The sequence below is a fragment of the Jaculus jaculus genome, chromosome X (genome assembly GCF_020740685.1).
Source record: "Jaculus jaculus isolate mJacJac1 chromosome X, mJacJac1.mat.Y.cur, whole genome shotgun sequence".
Lineage (NCBI taxonomy): Eukaryota > Metazoa > Chordata > Mammalia > Rodentia > Dipodidae > Jaculus > Jaculus jaculus.
Genome location: NC_059125.1, coordinates 3,744,897 through 3,766,569, shown reverse-complemented (window position 1 = coordinate 3,766,569; position 21,673 = coordinate 3,744,897). Strand labels below are relative to the sequence as shown.

The 21,673-nt window shown below is 38.3% G+C and overlaps 1 protein-coding gene across 10 annotated transcripts in view; it reads right to left on the bottom strand.

The window, feature by feature from the left end:
- The window catches only part of Adgrg2 (adhesion G protein-coupled receptor G2), a 130,063-nt gene that overhangs the window by 27,041 nt on the left and 81,349 nt on the right, over positions 1–21,673 (bottom strand). For 6 of the 10 annotated variants that reach the window (XM_045140010.1, XM_045140019.1, XM_045140012.1 and 3 more), the window contains 9 exons: positions 20,552–20,593; positions 18,237–18,290; positions 13,608–13,663; positions 12,689–12,744; positions 10,906–10,945; positions 9,950–9,987; positions 7,856–7,950; positions 5,102–5,168; positions 1–56 (listed from right to left, as the gene is read on the bottom strand). The exon at positions 1–56 is cut by the window's left edge and continues 345 nt beyond it. In XM_045140010.1, the coding sequence (XP_044995945.1) occupies positions 1–56; positions 5,102–5,168; positions 7,856–7,950; positions 9,950–9,987; positions 10,906–10,945; positions 12,689–12,744; positions 13,608–13,663; positions 18,237–18,290; positions 20,552–20,593 (504 nt within the window). The remainder of the gene's footprint in view (positions 57–5,101; positions 5,169–7,855; positions 7,951–9,949; positions 9,988–10,905; positions 10,946–12,688; positions 12,745–13,607; positions 13,664–18,236; positions 18,291–20,551; positions 20,594–21,673) is intronic. The other 4 variants (XM_045140014.1, XM_045140016.1, XM_045140015.1 and 1 more) reach the window with 1 other exon arrangement.

Genomic DNA, 21,673 nt, shown 5'->3' with positions numbered 1-21,673 from the left:
ATAATGGCCAGCCATGTGCATGATCAACAAGGCAGACAACAGGATCCTGTAGATCACTAAAGGAAAATAAAAAATCAGAGATGCATGTGAGCCATCTGACACTAACAAAATGACACAGTTGCACAGTTTCACTCTGGGACCTTCCACTTCCAGTATTCCACTTCGCATCCTTTATGCCCCTGTCACTAGCCCTCACCTCCTTCCATCACTTATGGGGAAAGAAATTAGCATTTTTCTACAATTCCCAATTCTGGTTCACTGGTTTACCACTGCTATGGAATCACTGTGTCATACCATTTATCATTCAATTGAGAGGATATACTTTCCTGTACTACTGGTGGGAGGAGATACTAAATGCCCTATGACTCAACTCATTTAATTATACCAGGAATCTGTCCTACCCCAATTTCATACCACTATAACCAGACAGAATGGTAATTCGCATATAGTAAGTGACCAACAAATGTTGGATGGATAAAAAAACGAATCAAGCTAGGCCAAAGAGATGGTCCCCATCTTATAAATCTTCCAAACCTTCAATGTTGCTTTAGCTCAGTGTTTCTCAATGTTGGCTGTGTATAACTACTCAGAGAACCTTTAAAATTCATACATAAATACATGCATGCATACATACATACATACACATACATACATATACATACATACATACATACATACATACATACATACATACATACTGGCAGACAGACAGACATAGTGATCACTAATATTCATTGCCAACTTGACTTGAAGATTCACCTAGGAGGCATCTAGAAGCATGTCTGTGAGGGAGTTTCCATAGAGGTTTAACTGAGAGGAAGATTCACACTAAATGTGCATAGCACCATTCCATAAACTTGGGTCTTGACTGAATAAATGGAGAAAAAGAAAACAAGCCAAGCTCCAGCATTCATCTCTCTCTTCGTGTGTGTGTGTGTGTGTGTGTGTGTGTGTGTGTGTGTGTGTGTGTGTTATGTGTTATGAGGCAAACTCTCTCAGTGAACCTAGAACTCACCAATTCAGCTAATCTAGCTAGCCAGTTTGCCTCAAGGATGCCCTGTCTCCATTTCCAGAGAACTGGAATAGGTGGGTTGCCTATTCTGGGGTGCTGGGGGTCTATGCTAAGGTCCTAGTGCTTATATAGTGTTTTATCCACTTAGCTACCTCCTGAGGCCCCTCCTCTGCTTCCTGACTATATTTGCAGTGTAGCCATCTTACACTTCTGTCACCATGACTTTTCCTGTCATGATGGATTGTATCCCTTCTTAAACCATGAGACAAAATCAATTCTTCTCTTAAGTTGCTTCTGTGGGGTATTCTGTCACAACAATGAGAAAGAAAAGTAACTAAGATAGATAGATAGATAGATAGATAGATAGATAGATAGATAGATAGATCATCTAAGATAGCCAGATTGATTATTATGGCCTCTCATGTATGATTCAATTGGTCTTAGGATGAGGTATAGGGGTGCCAGGCATATATATTTTTCCTAAAATCTCACATGACTTTCTTATGTGTCAAAGGTTGATAAGACCTCACCTACTATCTACACAGGATCCACCTTTCTTTTTCTTTCCTTCCTCCCTTCTTTCTTTTTTCTTTTTTCTTTTTTTTTGTTTTTTGAGGTAGGGTCTCACTCTAGCCTAGGCTGACCTGTTATTCACTATGTAGTTTCAGGGTAGCCTTGAACTCACAGTGATCCTCCTATCTCTGCCTCCCAAGTGCTGAGATTAAAGGCATATACCACCATGCCCGGCAAGGATCCATCTTTCTTGAAGGATATTGAGGGGTGGAGTAATGAGAACACAAGTGATCATACAAAGAAGTCTTTGGCAGACCCAGAATAGTAATGAGAAAGTGTTCTTAGAGCTTTGCTTAGGGAAGAAGAGGGAGGATAATGGGTGTACCAGGGCCTTCAGCCACTGCAAACTCCAAATGCATGCACCACCTTGTGTATCTGACTTATATGGGTCCTGGGGAATCCGACCCGAGTCCTTTAGCTTTGCAGGCAAGCACCTTAACTGCTAAGCCATCCCTCCAGTCCTCCTTTTTACGTTTTACTACAAAATTTTTAAATTATTTATTTGCAAGCAGAGAGAGAAGAGAGACAGAGGGAGAATGGGCAAGCTAGGGCTTCCAGCAACTGCAAACGAACTCCAGATGCATGCACCCCCCTGTGCATCTGGCTAACGTGGGTCCTGGGGAGTCGAGCCTCGAACCAGGGTTCGTAGGCTTCACAGGCAAGTGCTTAACCGCTAAGCCATCTCTCCAGCCCATTACTACAAAAATTTAACTAGAGACCTTTTATCTGTTCCTTGAGTCCAATGTGTGGTTTTGTCTTTTAGGCAAGAGGGGTCTTTGATTAGCTTTTTAAATTAATTAATTTATTTACAAGTAGAGATATTGAAGAGAGACAGAGAGAATGGGCATGCCAGGGTCCCCAGCCTCTGGAAAGGGACTCCACATACATGTGCCACTCTGTGTATCTGGCTTTAAGTGAGTACTGGAAAATTGAATTCAGGTTGTTAGGCTCTGAACGCAAGTGCCTTAACTGCTGAACCATCTCTCCAGCCCCAGCTTTTTAAAATAATGTACACAGTTATGGGCATTTTCTTTTTCTTTTTTTTTTTAATTTTTTATTTATTTATTTGAGAGCGACAGAGACAGAGAGAAAGACAGATAGAGGGAGAGAGAGAGAGAATGGGCGCGCCAGGGCTTCCAGCCTCTGCAAACGAACTCCAGACGCGTGCGCCCCCTTGTGCATCTGGCTAAGGTGGGACCTGGGGAACCGAGCCTCGAACCGGGGTCCTTAGGCTTCATAGGCAAGCGCTTAACTGCTAGGCCATCTCTCCAGCCTGTCATTTTCATACATAGGTTGTTCTTGCTAACCCTCCTCCACCAAAAGACTACTTATTGTCTTCAGATTCCTGTCTTACTACAGAGGCAATTCACAAGCTATCTTGTCATTTCCTAATGTTTTCTGACACACTTTGGCATTACACGCAGAATTGCATATTCTGTATCTTGAGACTGTTGTTAAAATGTAATGTATTAAAATAGCATTTCTAAGACAAACAGAGGTATCCATTGCCAGAGGGGGGAAATGAGGATTATCAAAGAATACCAGTTAAAGCTCTACCAATGTTTCAATACACTCCAGGAGTATGGCCCAAATAGGGCAGACAGGCTATATTTGTCCTTCTGTTCCCATATGGTAAACTTCACATTAAAAAAAATGTGTCTTTTTTCAAATACACTTTTTTGGCTGTAGAAAAATACAGAAAATGCTACAAAGTAAAAGGAGGAAAGGAAGGAGGAGGATGAGATGTATAAACTATTCAGGCAGGTCACTCATGTAATGACTATGAACATTTTCATTCATTCTCATCTTGTTTTGTCATATATATATATATATATATATATATATATATTAATAATTTTATTTATTTGCAAGGAGAGAAAGACAGAGAGAGAATGAGAATCAGTGTGCCAAGGCCTAGTGTCTTTGCGAATGAACTTTGGATACATGCATCACTTTGTGCATCTGGCTTCATGTGGGTGCTGGGGACTCGAATGCAGGTCTTCAGACTTTGTAAGCAAGTGCTTTTAACTGCTGAACAATCTCTCTAGTTGATGTGCCCAAGATCACATCATACACAAGCATGTATCTCCTAGCTTTTCTTCATGTTTAGAAAGCTTAAGGCAATAATTCTCAACCGTGATTATGCATTAAAACCAGCACAGGGCTGAAGAAATGGCTCAGTTGTTAATCCACTTGCCTACAAAGCCTAATGACCTGGGTTTGATTCCCAAGTATCCATGTAAAGACAGATGCACAAAGTGACGTATGCATCTGGAGTTCTTTTCCAGTGGCTGGGGGCACTGGCATGTACATTCCCTTTGTCTGTCTCTCTTCTATCTCTGCTTGAAAATAAATAAAATCACCATAAAAGAAGCCATTTTTTTGAGACATGGTCTCACTATGTATAGCCCAGTCTGGTTTCAAACTCGCTGTGTAGCTCAGGCTGGCCACTAACTCAAGGTGATCCTCTTGTGTCAGCCTTTTGACACAAGGGCTTTAATGCCTAGGCTGTGTCCCAACCACTCAGTTCCAGAAACTTCTGTGGGTGATGACTTGGAATTTTTATTTTTAAAACCTTTTAAATTTTTGTTAATTTTAGGTTTAGATAAAAACTGCAAAACAATGGACAATTCCAAATACCCTTCTTCTAGCGACTTCCAAAATGAACATCTAATATCCAAAATTAGACTCAAATAGCTATCAAAATTTAGTATACCAAAAGGTGGCACCTCAAACCATCAGATAAAAATGGATTTTTAAATGAATGGTGCCAGGGCAACTGATAAACATTAAGAAGAAAATATAACTAGATATATACCTCACATTATTTTAAGTGGATCTATGTATTTAAAAGGAAAGCACAAAAGCATCAAACATACACAAAAGTAAATTTCTATATAGATTGAGTATAGGAAAAGGCTTCCCAATTATGCCTCCAAACCCACATGTAATTAATAATTAATACAGAAAAGGCTAGTAAATTTAAGTATACATGTTTTAAAACTTTCTACGAGAGAGGTGGAGAGATGGCTTAGCGGTTAAGGCGCTGGCCTGAAAAGCCTAAGGACCCAGGTTCAACTACACAGAACCAGTGTAAGCCAGAAGCACAAGGTGACACATATGCACAAGGAGGCACATGCAATCTGGAGTTCAATGGCAGTGGCTAGAGGCTCTGGCATGCCAATTCTTTCTCTCTCTCTCTCTCTCTCTCTCTCTCTCTTAAAACAATCTATGAGTAAACACTATGACAAAGTCAAAAGACAACTGCCAAACTAGGAGAAAAGTTTTGCTATATGCCACAGATAAAGAGCTACCAACAGCATATGAAGTACTCATAAAAATTGATCAAATATCCATTAAAAAAGGAAAAGTAATGCAAACAAAAGTCACAGCAATGTATGAAATGACTCCACACTCAGTCCTAACACTTGGGCAGCACAGTGATGAAATAGTTTACGTATATGTGTGTAATCTAGCTATTTATTTATGTAACGGGTCAGTAAGTTTGTTACATACCACTGCAGTTTTTCTAAGTCTTCTGGCGAGGAAGGGCAGGGTGTCCTGACAGAACAGCAGCACTGCTCTGAAGGAAAAGAAGAATGAAGGTATGTCACTTGCAGGAAGATGGATGCGACTAGAGATAATCATAGTAAGTGAATTAAGCCAATTGCAGTAAGACAAGTATTGCGTGTTTTCTCTCACTTGTGGTACCTAGATTTTATATAGATGTGCAAAATCACACACACAGTTTTGATATGAAATAGAATTATAACTGCCTGGGGGAGACAAAGAAATCCAATGGGGGAATAAAAAGGAGGACCCAGGGCATAAGGGGGAATATATACAATTTATATACATGTATGACAGATTTAAAAATATAAATATATAACTATAAAAAATAAAATGCATGATCAAGAATAAAACAAAGTAGAAGCTCAGACATGCCTAGAATGATTCCTATACTGAAAGACTGCATTTTGCTTTTATTTATTTGTGTGTGGGTGTGTGTACATGTATGGGCATGTGTGTGCCACAGTGGGGGTCAGAGGACAACTTTGGGTTGTCAGCCTTTCCACTTGTCGTTTGCCACTGTGAATGCCAGACTAATTGGTCTACAAGCTTCAGGGTTCTCCTGACTCTGCCTCCCATTATCACAGGTGCTTTGAGATTACAGACACAAGTGCCACTTGCATCCAGGGTTGAGTATCCAAGCTCCAGCTGTCAGGCTCATTTGGCAAACAGTTACAACCACTGAGAAATCTCCCCAGCTCCAGACAGCATTTTAAAAGAAGTGTGTGTGTGTGTGTGTGTGCGTGTGTGTGTGTTATCTATTTAAGCAAAGGGCACCATGTGGGTCCTTCTGTGTCCTTCCACTTCATTTTAGGCAGAGTTTCTCCATCTCACTCCGCTGGGCTGGCTGGGAGCTTCCGGGAAATCTGCTGACTCTGCTTCCAATTTCAAATTTACCGTGCTGGGATTACAGTAGGCCATCACAGTTTCTGGCTTTTTACGTGGGGGTCTGAGGATTGAACTTTAATACTCAGGCTTGAGTGGTGAGCACTTTATCCACTGAGCCATCTCCCCAGTCCCAGAGTGCATTTTATTTATTTATTTTTTATTTTTTGGTTTTTCAAGGTAGGGTCACACTCTAGCTCAGGCTGACCTGGAATTAACTCTGTATTCTCAGGGTGGCCTCGAACTCACGGCAATCCTCCTACCTCTGCCTCCCGAGTGCTGGGATTAAAGGTGTGTGCCACCACACCCGGCTTTCAGACTGCAATATAAAAGAGCAACTGGGGTTTGGGAGATTGCTTAGTGTTAAAAGGTGCTTGCTTACAAAGGCTGATGGCACAGGTTTAATTCCTCAGTCCCCAGTAAAGCCAGATGCACAGAGTGGCACAGGCATCTGGAGTTCATTTGCAGTGGCAGTAAGCCCTGGTATGCCTATACTCTCTGTCTCTCAACCTCTCAAATAAATAAATAAAATTTAGATAAATAAAATACTTAGAAAGATAAAAAGCAATTGTGTAAAATAAGCAACAGAATGAGTTGGATATGTTTAGATTGACAATTATATATACCTAGCAAGTGCTACCAATATTTATTGACTATGTTTTCCCTTTTTGGTTATATGATATAGTATCAGTCATTTTTCAGCAACTCCTAAGAGGAATTTAGAAGTGAACATATTCTGGAGACCATTAGGTTAAGTGAGAAGACGTAGTGAAACAAATATCTCACCATCTCCCTTGTGGAATCTACAAAGGTCTCACTCATAGAAACAGAGAATAAACTGGGGGATACCAAAGGATTCAGGGTGGGGAGCTGGGGAAAAGGACACAAAATTCAGTTAGAGAAGTAAGTTCAAGGGACCTATTCTGTGACATGGTGACTACAGTTAGTAGCAATATAGTATATACTTGAAAATTGCTGAGAGTAAAATTTAAATATTCTCACTACAAAAAGAAAAAAATAGTATGTAGTATGTGAGGCAATGCATATCTTTTTTTTTTTTTTAATTATTTATTTGAGAGCGACAGACACAGAGAGAAAGACAGATAAGGGAGAGAGAGAGAATGGGCGCGCCAGGGCTTCCAGCCTCTGCAAACGAACTCCAGACACGTGCGCCCCCTTGTGCATCTGGCTAACGTGGGACCTGGGGAACCGAGCCTCGAACCGGGGTCCTTAGGCTTCACAGGCAAGCGCTTAACCGCTAAGCCATCTCTCCAGCCCTGCATATCTTAAATAGTCTTTATTATTCCATGGTGTCTATTATATATCACAGTATATACCATAAACACATATAACTTTTACTTGTCAATTTAAAAATGAAGTAGACATATCCTAGCAGCAACCCCCTAAATACTCCAAACAAAATCCTTAATAGAGTTTGTTTTTCATTGTGTATTCAAATGAAATATTTAAACTTCATAAGAAATCAGGAAAGATAATCTTTCCAGGATTCCTAAAAAATGCCTAGGGTAAAAGAAATCAAATAGAAAGAAAATCTATACAAATTTACTGAGTATACTTCAAATAAAAATGATACATCATGCTGGGTGAGGCAATGCACGCCTTTAATCCCAGCACTTGAGAGGCAGAAGTAGGAGAATCACCATGAGTTCGAGGCTATCCTGAGACTATGTAGTGAATTCCAGGTCAGCCTGAGCTAGAGTGAGACCCTACCTCAAAAAACAAAACAAACAAACAAAATGATACATCAAAAGACATGTTAAAATGAACACAGAAATAAAGACAGGAATAACTTACCCATTTGTCGAATCTGTACTTGTTTCAAAGCAGCCATTATAGCACATACATTCTTTGTCTCATTCAGTTTTATTGTGAACGTACAGTTCAATGTGCTGTAAAGAGAAATGTATACAACCAGAATGTTACATTGGAAGTTTGTCTATATATTTGTAATTGCTTTTGCAAACTTAAGTGTAAAGAAAGGTGGGGGTGTGATAGTGTTAAATTGCAATGTTAACACAGTAAGTTTGTAAGTTTGTAAACATGCATCTACCATGGTCTGGAATTTACCCCGAAATTTTTCTCCTAAGGGCATCACATCACACTCACAGATGTTGTAGACCAGGTACCTGCTACCCACACCTGGTTGATAACTATTTTGCCTGCCTGCAGAAGTAGAACTTGGCTGCAAAGACTAACATCATTAAGTCTTTAGTATCTTGACGTCTTTAGTTTTGCTCCCTCCCAATTCCCCCAAAGCTGGCTACTTGCCTAGTGTCTACAAGCATTTCAATTTCCATGTTGGAAGTTTTTTGGCATGTATATATGTATATGCATGTTTTCATGTGTGTGCAAACACATGTGTGTGTATAGGTGCATGTGTGTGGAGGCCAGAGGTCAATGTTAGGTGTCTTCAACAGTCACTTTCAATCTTCTTATTAATTTACATGTGCATGCGCGTGTGTGTGGGGGGATTGGGGTGGAACCAGGGTCTCTTGCTGATGTAATAGAACTCCAGATGCATGCATCACTTTTTGCATTTGGCTTTATGTGGGTACTGTGGACTAGAAAGCTGGCAGGCTTTTCAAACTAGTGCTTTTAACCACTGAGGCATTTCCCCCGCTATCCATATTATTATTATTATTATTATTATTATTATTATTATTATTATTATTATTATTATTATTATTTGCAGCAGGATATCACTGAACTTGCAGCTCACAGATTCACCTAGATAAGCGAATCAGCAAACCACAGTGAACCACCTCTCTCCACTTACCCAGCACTGGGATTACACGTGTGTGCCACCACACTTGGCAATTTGTATGAGTGTCAAGGATCCAAATGAGTCCTCAAGTTTGTGTAGCCTTACCCACTGAGCCATCTTCCCAGTCTCCCAACCATTTTTACAAAACAGCCCAGCTGAATGTCAAGATCTTTAGAAAAGTCCAAAATCTCTCTGGCAATTCAGTTTAGATTATGTTCTTAGTTACCTAACTAAGAACAGGGAGGTATTCTCTCTGTTACTACATAGGCATAGGTGAAAAAAATAGTGTTGCAAGTCATAGAAAGAGGGAAAGGAAATGTACTAAATACCCATAGTGAACAGAGATCCAACCTACAATTTCATGGAAGCTTTTCCATGATTTCTATCAACGAGAAATTGCCATTTCCTAAGACTTTGACTCTCACTGAATGTTCAGGAGTCATTCTTGAGGCACCGACTTAGGCAGTCAGGACTGCTAAGAGACACAATTTGAAAGAGCTATCTTTACAACCTCTAATAATTGTTGGACAATCTGATTTACTCTTGCATGTACTTTTTACATCTCTTTTTTCCCTTTTCTTTCCATTTTCCCCTCCCCTTCTCTCCTTTTTCCAAGCATCATAGTCTGATTCTTCTTTCCTATCTGACCTTTAACCTGCCTGGCCCACTATGAGTACTTCTAGGTCATATTGGTGGAATTCAGAACTAGGGACACTGATTATTCAAGGAAACGAGATGGATGTGATAGAATGATCAGTGTTTTCAAAAATTAAAAAAAGTTCAAAATGTCACTAATATGCTTTTTTTTGAGGAAAACATTTGAATTTGCAACTTAATATTTTATTAAATTCATTAATATTTTATTACTTATAAATAGAGCAATAATATCCATAAAAGAACTAAAAACAGGGCTGGACAGATGGCTTAGCAGTTGAGGCACTTGCCTGCGAATCTAGGACCTAGGTTCCATTCCCCAGTACCCACACAAAGCCAGATGCACAAGCTGACACATGCATTTGGAGTTTATTTTCAGTGGCTGGAGTGCTCTCTCTCTCTCTCTTTGCCTTTCTCTCTCAAATTAATTAATTAAATGATTTTTAAAAATAGAATTAAAAATGACTTACTTTTGGGCCTCTGCTGTAGCACACACTATGAAGTAAGTCTAAAATAAACAAACAATATATATATATATATATATATATATATATATATATATATATATATATATATACACACATATGACTTTAACAGTAGAAAATATTAGGAAAGACAACCTAGAGCTAATCACAGAATTTCAGAACCCCTAGAGACCACCCACTTCACACTCCTACTGGATTGTTAACATATCATAAAAGCTATTTGGGCCACACAGGTTCTACTTGGAACCCTCCAGAGTCAAAGAGCTCCCAAAGGAGCACATTCTTCTGGAATTTATTTATTTATTATTAGTTATGTACACAGTGTGTATACAGCCATGTTGGAACCATCTTTAGCCTCCTCCCTGTCCTCCCCTGTCCAAAGTGACCCTCCTCGTTGGGGAATGTGGATCGTGCATTATGGGGTTAGCCATCAGTTATGGGTAAGAGGCAATGTCTCTGTGCATAATGTCCCAACATATGGTTCTAACAATCTTTCTGCCCCGTCTTCTGAGCATTTCCCTGAGCCATGTTGGGTTCGTTTTAGGTCTACTTCAGTGATAAGGTCTTGGGAGCCTCTGTCTCTGGATCTCTGGTTTAGTAGGAGTTGAGTGTTCTCTGTGTCTATCTCTTTCATCTTTGTGCTAGTACCAGGTTCACTAAGAAAACAGCACTATTGCTCATTTCACCAATTACTCTATGTTTCAGCTGGAGTTTTTATTTTAAGAAGCTTTTGGTCTTACATAAAGGAAACCCTACCTCCTTGTAATGCCCATCCATGATTCTGAATTCTGATTTTTAGAACAATTCAACTAGTCCACATTTTTTTACATGATGGATTTGGGAGAACTTGAATGCATATCTCCTTGACAATGCAGAATTCCATACTTTTCCCCTAAATAATAACAATAATATAAACAAGGTAGAGGGTATATTACAGTTACCTCACTTAGCGTTTGTAGCGTTTTGTTGAGCTCTGATCGTCTGTTAACAGAATGAGAGAAATTGACACTAAGGAGACCATTAGTGATGTACATTCAAAACAAGATAGGCTTTAAGCAATTAAATCAAGCATTTGGTATGGATTGCTTACAATGTTCACTTTGAAGAGATACAGGATATAATGAAAGACTGCTATGCAGGGAAAATCAATTATTTATAAGAAAAGGAAAACTAACGAGGTGGAAGCTGGATCAGTCTTGGCTAAAAGCAAGATATGAACTATGGTTGAACAACTGTGTTATTAGGTTATTGCATACCCCAAAGCAGCTTGTTCTGGCAGACTGCCAGAGGGAAGATCTAGCCCAAGGCAAGACACTACTCACCCAGGGCCTGTGATTAATTCCTCCTTCTTTTTCCAACAGACACAGCCTGCCCTCTAGCTTGCCTACTGCTTTCCTATGGGAATTTCTCTCATTCCTCTCTTGCTCCAACAATATTTTCATTTCAACTTGGCGGAGCTTCACTGAAGTTAAGGTGAAAGAAACCCAGGTAAAGAATTCCCTCAAAGGCAGTGGTTCTCAACAGGGGTGACTCTGCATCCTACTTCAGGGGACATTTGACAATACTGGAGGCATTTTTGGTTGTTACACTGGGGAGGGTGCTGGAGATCCTGTGAAATATCCTATCATACACAGATTACTTCCCCATGAAATAGAATTACAGGGCTCAAAATGCACAAGAGTGCTGTAAGGAATAAGATATGGAAATAGCCAGCTAGTCTCTCAAACTGGCAGGAGCCATATCTGTGCTCAGAGGTCATCTTCTTTCTAGATGTTTCCATGGCCCAGTTCCTCTTGCTCTGTACAAGGATCCATAGAATATCCTTTTGTACTTTCTACATCCACTTTCATGAAGTTGTTCCTTCCAGGGACAGACTGTATATCAGCTAGACCATCTGAGAATCTAGCAAGGCAATGGTCCGTAATGCATCTCTGTTAATCCTGGTAAGCCAAGAGGTATTTAAGAAAGATCTCCTTCTCTGACTTTTATGTTTTAATATTTTAAATTTGTATTTATCTATTTGAGAGGGGGAAAGAGGCTGTGTGTGTGTGAGAGAGAGAGAGAGAGACAGAGAGAGAGAGAGAGACAAAGAGAATGGGCACACTAAGGCCTCCAGCCACTGCAAACGAGCTCCAGATACATGCACCACCTTGTGCATCTGGCTTACATGGGTCCTGGGGAATTGAACTGAGGTCCTTTGGCTTTGCAGGCAAGCACTTTAACCTCTAAGCAATCTCTCCTGCTCTATGACTTTTTTTTTCAAGGTAGGGTCTCACTCTAGCCCAGGTTGATCTGGAAGTCACTCTTCAGTCCCAGGCTGATCTCAAACTCACAGTAATTCTCCTACTTCTATCCAAGTGCTGGAATTAAAGGAGTGCTCCACCATGCCTCTGACTTTTGAATCACTGATGTTTCATGAAAACATGAACAAATTGTACAAACATAGAGTTCTACCTTGAACTTGTCTTTCAATCATGCTGGATAATAAATTATATTAAACTCAAATACCGATCAGATGAAGTAGTTGTATAATTTCAGAGCATCAGAAGGAACATTAGTTGACCACTGGTGAATATGGCTCATTTACAAAGTAGGCAAGAACCAAATTGCTCCTTATCCTTTACGTCTCTGTCCTACTGTCAGTTTTCATAAGCAAAAATGGCTCAATGAGTATCTTTTCACAGTTGGTGGCTCAAGTTTTAAATCAAACAGCAGATTACTCACTTCAATTCACTTAGAGACAGGACTCCAGTAAAGGTGCTATTAGCCATATCTTGATTCTGTTAGCAGCAGAAAAAATCATTAAGAATACTGCAATATTTTTCTTTAACATATTATCTAACATCAAGTCATTCTTTATTTTTGCTGGCCACCCAAAGAACTACACCCCAAAGGCTGAATCCTTACATCATGGAATATTTCTATCCAATGATCAAATTGCAGTTACATAGACAACGGGAGTGCTCAAAAGTTGAACAATATTGGCTGAGCCAGTTTGGCTTTATTTACTTGCTTTTAAAATTTCAGACTTAGCAGCTCTGCTTTGCTGATTTCTGTATTCAGTTCAAGAGTTCCCCTAAGAAAACACCATTAAAGCTCTCATCATAACCAGCCACAAATTTAAGAGGGTCAAGGCAAAAACGGAAATAACAGTGCCATCGATGCATTTCTAGCACCTTAACTGCAACATAGTAGTGTTGAGTAAATATTCACTGAATGAACAAATACATTTGGCTGGGATTCTCAGAGCCAGCCTAGCTCACAGAAAGGCTGACATTACTGTATCTGAATCCCTCACCTGGGAACCCACTCGGATTTGAAAAATTCTTCCTAGATTCAACACATATATTTCTTGTTGCTGGGGATATCTAAGGCCATTTTATGATTTTAGCTGGCAATAGAACTGCATTATATTAGTATTCCTATTCAGTTGCAAACCTAGTGAAAACTAAAATATAACATTAATAAATCACCATGATTATTATAAATTCAAGCACAAAGCAAAAGAATCAATAATACATATTTTATTAACATGAAAATAAATATGCCAAATATCATAAATAATCTGTACCTTTGGTAAATCTTTAAATACATGGAAATGTACTTTTTATAATTGAAGTTAAGAAAAAACTCTCAAGCCTACCTGGGTAACATTGCTGTCTTCATCATATTGAAATGTTATCTCACCTCTAAAAAACACTAAAAAGAAATTTTCAGAAAGAAATTTGAGACTTGTGTCCTTCTAGCTTGAGAATTAATGAAACACATTAAACATTAACAAATGATTTTATAAGTGGTTTCACTGTATTCTTTGACTTGACTTCCATTTACTCCCTTATCAATAAACTCAACTCAATGATTGTCAGTAGAATGTTCAGAAATATGAACTATAAATTTTGTGTAGGAATTAGAGAGTAATTTATCTATTTGTTAAGACATTTTCATTGGAACTCTGCTTCTATTAAAGATAATTAGGAAACTACTGTTTCTGTGTTAACTTAAAAAAAAACTTAAGAAATTTTAAGTTGCAGTTACATAGATAAGGGAAGGAGAGAAAAAGTGTTTCTTAGCACCTAAGCTCCTTATGTAAGTCAATTTATTCTTCATTAGTTCTAAATTCTTGTTTTTGTTTTTAACATCACAAGCAGACGCTGCAGATATACCTCAGTCAGTAAAGTGCTTGTAAGCATGAGGACTTTAGTTTGATCTCCAGAACCCATATAAAAACGCTGGGCATCACCATGCCTGTAATCCCAGAACTGGGTAGGTGGAGACAGGAAGATCCTTGGGGCTCATTGTCAAGCCAGTCTAGTTGAACTGGTGAGCTCCAAGATGTGGATGGCATTCCTGAGGATGACACTCTGGCCTTCACATACACAATTTATGCACATTCATGGACCCCCCCCCCACACACACATGAACACCCACACAAATAAAATATGGTGGCCAAATGAATTATTTTTCCTAAGAACACAGCTGATTATTTGCCCTGAAACCCAAATGATGCACAGGGAAAAATCTCCTTTGACCAGTCACATAGCTTTGGGACACACTTGGAGTAGTGAGGGAAGAAGGGGACATTCACCTAGAAAGCCAAATAAGTCAAACCAACCCTGACAATCAATAGGGTGACAGATGTCACAGCCAAGTTGCCCTCACATCCCCAAATATTTATTCCGTTGAATATTTCACTGGTGCCTTCACTCTAGAAACGCAAGAAAATCTTGTTAAAATGCTCACTTTGGGAAATATTAAACTCAAGTTCCATCAACCTATATTCTGCAGGGTACTTCTAGAGGCTTTGACTGTATGTGGAAAACAGTGAAATAGAGATTCCCAAGCAGAACCTTTTGAGTAATAGGGCCAGGGTGTCATATATAATAGAACAGGGTCTGGTCATTTTGGGGTGATAGTTAAGTAATTACTTGAGGTTTTATGGATCATATGGTATGACTTCTGTTGCAGCTACCCAACTTTACCATGAGACTCTAAAAATTGGCATGGATAATACATAATTAAGTGGGCATGGCTGTGTGCCAATAAACTGTATTTACAAGAATAGGTGACTGGACATATTTGGACTATGGATGATAGGTTTCCAACCACTGAGTTAGAGAGTTGGAGGCTTCCTCAACTCATCTTCTTTTATTGCCACTCAAAATATGACTGATCCCTACTTTCATAGATTTTATGATCTGCTTCCATTAAGAATGAATAACAAAGTCATTTGACTAATGATGAACCTTATCAACATTTTACTGGAAACCTCAACTTTTGCATATTTATCCTGAAATTTTAATTAATACAATCCATAATTATTAAAAGCAAAGATGTTTGATATCTGCATAGGAATTATTCACTTTTAAGTGAATAATCTTTTTAAAAAGCTTTTGGGGCTGGAGAGATGGCTTAGCGGTTAAGCGCTTGTCTGTGAAGCCTAAGAACCCCGGTTCGAGGCTCGAGTCCCCCAGACCAATGTTAGCCAGATGCACAAGGAGGCGCATGCATCTGGAGTTTGTTTGCAGTGGCTGGAGGTTCTGATGTACCCTTCTCTCTCTCCCTCTCTCCCTCCCTCCCTCCCTCCCTCCCTCCCTCTCTCTCTCTCTCTCTCTCAATCTATTTATCTCTCTGCCTCTTTGTCTGATGCTCTCAAATAAATAAATAAAAATAAACAAATTTTTTAAAAGCTTTTGAAAGATAATTTAGTATCTGTGGGTGTGAGTTTGTATCATGTGTTCAATTTATCTGCCTCACATTCTTTTCTGTGTGCATGTATGTGCACATGTGCACAGGTACATGCATATAGAGGTCAGAAGTTGCTGTTAGGTATCTTCCTCAGTTGCTTTCTGCCATATATTTTGAGACAGGGTCTCTCACTGGACCCAGAACTAACATATTTGGCTAGACTAGCTAGCCAGTAAGTTCTCAGTGATGCCTTCATCTCTACTTCCCCAGCACTGGGATTACAGATGTGTGCCACAGGGCCTGGTATTTACTTGGGTTCTGGGGCTCCAAACTCAGGTCCTCACCTTGGCCCATCCCTCACATTCTTGTTGAGTGCATGATGAATTTCATAAATGTGCTAAGAGCACAGTAGTTATGATTGCACATAACAACCCAAAAGCCACCACCTTTTGATCCTTGGCCTAATTCTTCCTGGCCAGCTAGCTTCTAGCTTATTCATGAGCCCCCACTTCTTTAATGGGTCCAGGTTGGAAATTTGAAAGAAGTGAAGGTTTCTAGTTTCTGGCAGGATCTTGTGGCATTTCTGATGCCAAAAGAGTTGGTCCTCTGATGAGGTTGTTTTTACCAGACATTAAAACAAGCAGTCAATTCAGTCACTTAATTGGGGAAAACATTACTCCAACCAGCTTTTTGGAATCTGTTATTCAAGATGACCATTTTTGACTACATGTTAGATTTGCACATTTATCAAGTATCACATACATACAACATGGCACTTAACATTAGTCACCATCCCAAAACATAGATGACTCTCTCATATAATGGCATTATTGGGATACAGTAAAGAAAAGAGTAAGAAGGGGGAAGAGAAAGAGGAGAAAGTTTCACAATGTATGAAAATAAAGTGTATCGATTTTTTATAGTGCTAGGGATTGGAACCAAGGGCCTTGCACATGTTAAACCAATGCTATTTCCACAGCCCGTTTTTTTTTTCTTTAATCAAAACCTGTTAACATTTCCCCTCATAGTCTCTCTGGAACATATCAGCACAGAGTTCAGATGAGCAAATATCCCATTCACACAGTAGAAAATATTTGTGAAACATTTTTGGTGTTTTTTTGAGGTAGGGTCTCACTCTGGCCCAGGCTGACCTGGAACTCACTATGGAGTCTCAGGGTGGCCTCAAACTCATGGCAATCCTCCTACCTCACCCTCCCGAGTGCTGGGATTAAAGACATGTACCATCACACCCAGTGAAACTTTATTTTAATATGATGTTTTCTCACTTTAACTTATTTTACTTGAAATTGTTACCTATATTTTAAACAAATACTATAAAAATACTATCAAAAAGAATAGCATACAGGGAAAAATCTTTTAATGATTAGTACTAGAGTCACAGCAAGACTTTAATATCATAAAATACCTTGTTACCTTCCTTTGCACTCTGCCCATGATCTTTAATCCAGTTATGACCTGCCACACCATATTTTTATGTTTTTCACATTTGCTTTCATTGGATTTAATAAGGAAGAGAGAGGCCAGAGAGCCAAATCAATGGGAGAAAAGACGTTGTTTCATTCCTCTGGCCATGGCAGAAGGAAAAATATTCCCACTTCAAAAATAACATGTTCTCAAGAGATTCCATCTCAATTTTAAAAACAGTGGACAGTTTTAGAGATGGTAAATTCACTATGGATACAATTGGAATCAGCATTTAATTAAAGTAGGTATACATGAAAGTTCAGTATTGTCAGAATCTGGCTTTATTCTTAGCAAAGGGCAATACTCTGTTTCTAAGCTTCAATGCTTAAGGTCTTAAAAATCTTGAGGGACTTACATATAAATTAATAATAATCTTACTGCTTAATTATATTCATGGATTAACTCCAAGGGTACTAGTTATGGATTTAAAACTATAGAGAAAAATGGTTGGTACGCAGCCTCATTTCTCTCATTAAGGAATTTAATCCATATTCTCTGAGTAAACAATTGAAAGATAATTATATCCAGATAAAAATTGCATTTATTTTTATTAGGGACTTGTAGTAGCCAAATAGTACAAAGAGAAACAGATCAGAAAGGCCCATAAATAAACAACAACAGACAAACAATCTTTCATTTCTTTCTCTCTCTCTCTCTCTTTGAGGCAAAGTCTCAATGTAGCCCAGGCCAACATGGACCATACTCTGTAGCCCAGGCTAGCCTCAAGCTCCAGCAATCCTCCTACCTCAGATTCTTGAGTGTTGAAGTTAAGGTGTGAGACACCATTCCAGCTTCAAATAATTTTTAGAATTATTTAAGTTTTTTGTTTTTAATTTTTTTTTATTTGAAAGCGATGGACAGAGAGAGAGAAAGAGGCAGATAGAGAGAGAATGGGTGCTCCAGGGACTCTAGCCACTGTAAACGAACTCCAGATGCATGTGCCACCATGTGCATCTGGCTTATGTAGGACCTGGAGAACTGAACCTGGGTACTTAGGCTTCACAAGCATGTGCCTTAACTGCTAAGTCATCTCTCCAGCCCCCAACCATTTTTCTCTATGTAGCAAATCTATCTGGTAATGTGTAAGTACATAAGAACTAACCTGAGTCATTGCAAATAGATGACAAATTGCAGATATTTCTCTGAGATTTAACTCCTGAAAAAAAAAACACAGCTGGTTAAGTATATTAATACCAGTATTGTCAAGAAAACTTACAAGTATATATAAAAGATCTTAAGAAACTAGATAGATTTGGCTGGATGAATTCCATAAAGACTAAAGGAAGGAATTTTTATTTAATTTAGTTGAGAAACTATGGAATTTAATTCTACTGTTCTTTAGTATGTCAATGTCTAATCCTCCAATTCTTCTCTGAAATTTCTTGGTTCCATTCCTACTTAATGTCTCTCCCATCCAATATAAATAGAGTGTCGTCAAAACAAATCATATGCACAGACTTTTAAGTGGACTAGCCTTCCCCCATAGATCCTCCATCCTTTCCTGGGAAGGAGAGTCCTAGGAGAGTCTAATGTTGGTCTTAGCTCTTTATGCAAGTGAATGTATGAAACAATAATGCCATGACATTATGTCATAAGTACAAAATTAAAATTAAAAATTAAAAACACATTTGCTGAGTACCTACCATATTTTATAGGTTTTGAGAAGTTACACAGACAGATCCTTCTCTCAAGGAGGTACAATATAGTAGGTGATACTGGCCAGAAAAAAGATTGAGTAATGATCAGGCTATCAGACTACATGGACATACAAAGGAAGCAGAGATGACTGGGAGATGAAATGAGGCATGTTAGAAGAAAAAGTTCATACAGATAATCTGGGAAATACTGTGTCCTTTGGTAAAAGGAGAAGCTCTTCTTTTTTAATCTTACAGGAGCTCAAGGTTCCATCCTCTAAGAATCTTTTATTCATTAATTGCATCATTTTGATACAGTGAAAGAAATCCATAGAATATTGGTACTAAGTAAACTAGCAAGGGAAAATATTATTATATTAAACAATATTTTGGTTTCCTTCTTAGGTTATCTTTGGTTAGAATACAATGCTCAAATGCTAGCCTGTTTCCATTGTACATTATGAGTTTGTTTTTATGAGAAACTGATCTGGATAAAAATCAAAATTTAAGTCTGATTTAGTGTGTGTGATATGGTTTCTGTCAGAAAGATTTATTGGTGAATGGGTGGGCATCAGGCTTCAGTTAAGAGTTTATTTTCTATGTACAAACTGATTATCTATGCCAAAATAACCTGACATATATATTTATATGTTCTTCCACAGCAATGTTATCCATACCAACCAAAGACAGACATTTCAGATGTGCTTGCTTATAGATATAACTCATTATAATAGATACACCATACAAATATAAAATATGTAGATGGTGGGTAATAATGCTTTCAGTAGCCTTTAAACCACTGGTCCACTGCTTGCTAAGCTTTTCATTCTACTATTTCTCATCTTTCTCCAAATTTTACTTACCTCCATTTCCAGTGATGTGTAATTTTTTTTTTAGTTCTCTTATATGGAGAATTTTCTTTCCTATTTCTAGGACTGTTATCTGTTATTTCCACCTCTCCCCCTCAGTACATGAGCATAGATCATTCTTTAAATCTCAACTAAGAAAAATTTATCTGGGAATGGTCAGATGGCAAATAGTTTAGGTTTGAAGATGAACTAGTCACTGTGGTGGCTACTCTATTTTATGTTTCAGAAAAGTAGCCACAGAATATATGTAAACAAACAGGCAGGGCAGTGCTCACACAAAACTTTATTCATAAAAACATGCAGTGAAACTGATTTGGACCATTGCAATCAATAAAAAGCCTTTCAAAAAAGCATCTCTTGTATGCTCAGCTTTGCATCATTTATTTTAAAAATATACCACTTTGTCATTTTTAAAGTTTGAGATTCAAGCTCCTACATTAATTGCACCCTGTGGATAACTTATTGCTACTAGCCCCTCTGTCTTATATGTCTCTTAACTGTGTTGTGATCCTGGGGGTGTAGCTCATGGGTAGGGTACCTACTTTGCATGTGTGAGGCCCTGGGTCTGATGCTCAGCACCAAAACAAACAAACAAGCAAACAAACAAAGCAAACAAACAAAACTACTGGCAGAATCACTGAGTTTATCTGCATGCATATTCACGATAGTTACCTGTTTGTTTGCCTTGTCTCCCCTCTAGACTAAAAGATTCTTGAGGGTGGGTACTGTGTCTGATCATTATTATATAGCCCAAAACATGTAGTACAATTTCAAGTACCCAGTGCATAGATATCTATTCATTAAGAACAGATCTTATTTTAAAAGTATGAAACAAGAGAAAGAAATCATAATATCAGCCATTTGTTTATGTTAATTATGCAAAAGAAAATCTTGATATTGATAATAAGTCATACCTGATGCATTGAAGGTTTTTACTATAGTGATTTTAGTTTTTTCTGCAAAGAAGCAATTTAAATATTAGAGCAGAATTGTTGCTTTAAAAAACAATTTGCCATGACTATAGTTTTTCAGTGAAGTGCTTAGAAAATCGCACTGTTGACATCTTTAAGACACCATCATTTATCTCAGCAGCAGAATGAATGGGACTCTCAATCACTGAACATGAAGCATTGGCTTAGGGTGGGTCTAAGAGTTGGAATCTCATGTTTACTCTGTTAGATCACACCCACAACACATCCCACTGCTGGTGTAATTCTACTTCAGTTTCCAGGCACTGCTGCTAGACCAACAAATGTGAATTTACACTTCAAATAGGTGAAAATAAGTCACTAGCAAGACCTTCAGATGGTAAAGAACAGGAATAAAAATCCTATTCTTTAAACATAGTATACATAGGAATTAAAATATTGCTACTATAGTCTATAATCAAACATCCTGATTTTCCTCTTTAGGGGTTAATACAATGCTATCTTCATAGTACTGGAAGACAAAACTGTCCTCAAAGAGATCAAAACTATCCAAAAGGTGTCACACAATAAGCTCATAGCAGAATCATTTAGAGTTAGGGACTCACAGGCAAATAATAATAGATTCTCTAGAAACGAACCTTAGGAATAGCTTGACAAAGCAGTTTGGAGACAAAGCTCATTGCTCATTCCCCAGATACTGGAGAACCACATTCTGAAATCCCTACTGTAGTAGATGGCCAACTATAAGAGGTTGTACTCAGGACATATATTTGTAAAGAAACTCTGTCTCCTAGGCCAGATAAACAAATTCCAAAGAAAAGATTACTCTTGGAGTTTGGAGACATACTAAAGAATAATGATGTTATACAAAGAGGTGAAGGAAACTTTGCCTGTGTTACTGATGATTTCATTTGGTATATGATTCATGGGCAATGGTTGGTGGTAATTATGGAGGTGGATAATATTTTGCATTATAATTAACAGTCCTTTAATATATTCTTTTTGTTTGTCTTGATATTTTCCTTTCTAGAGGAAGCAAAAAAAAATTGTGAAATGAGCTTCTGGTTTTGGTAGCTAGTATGCTTTTGAGAACAAATATTCAACTTC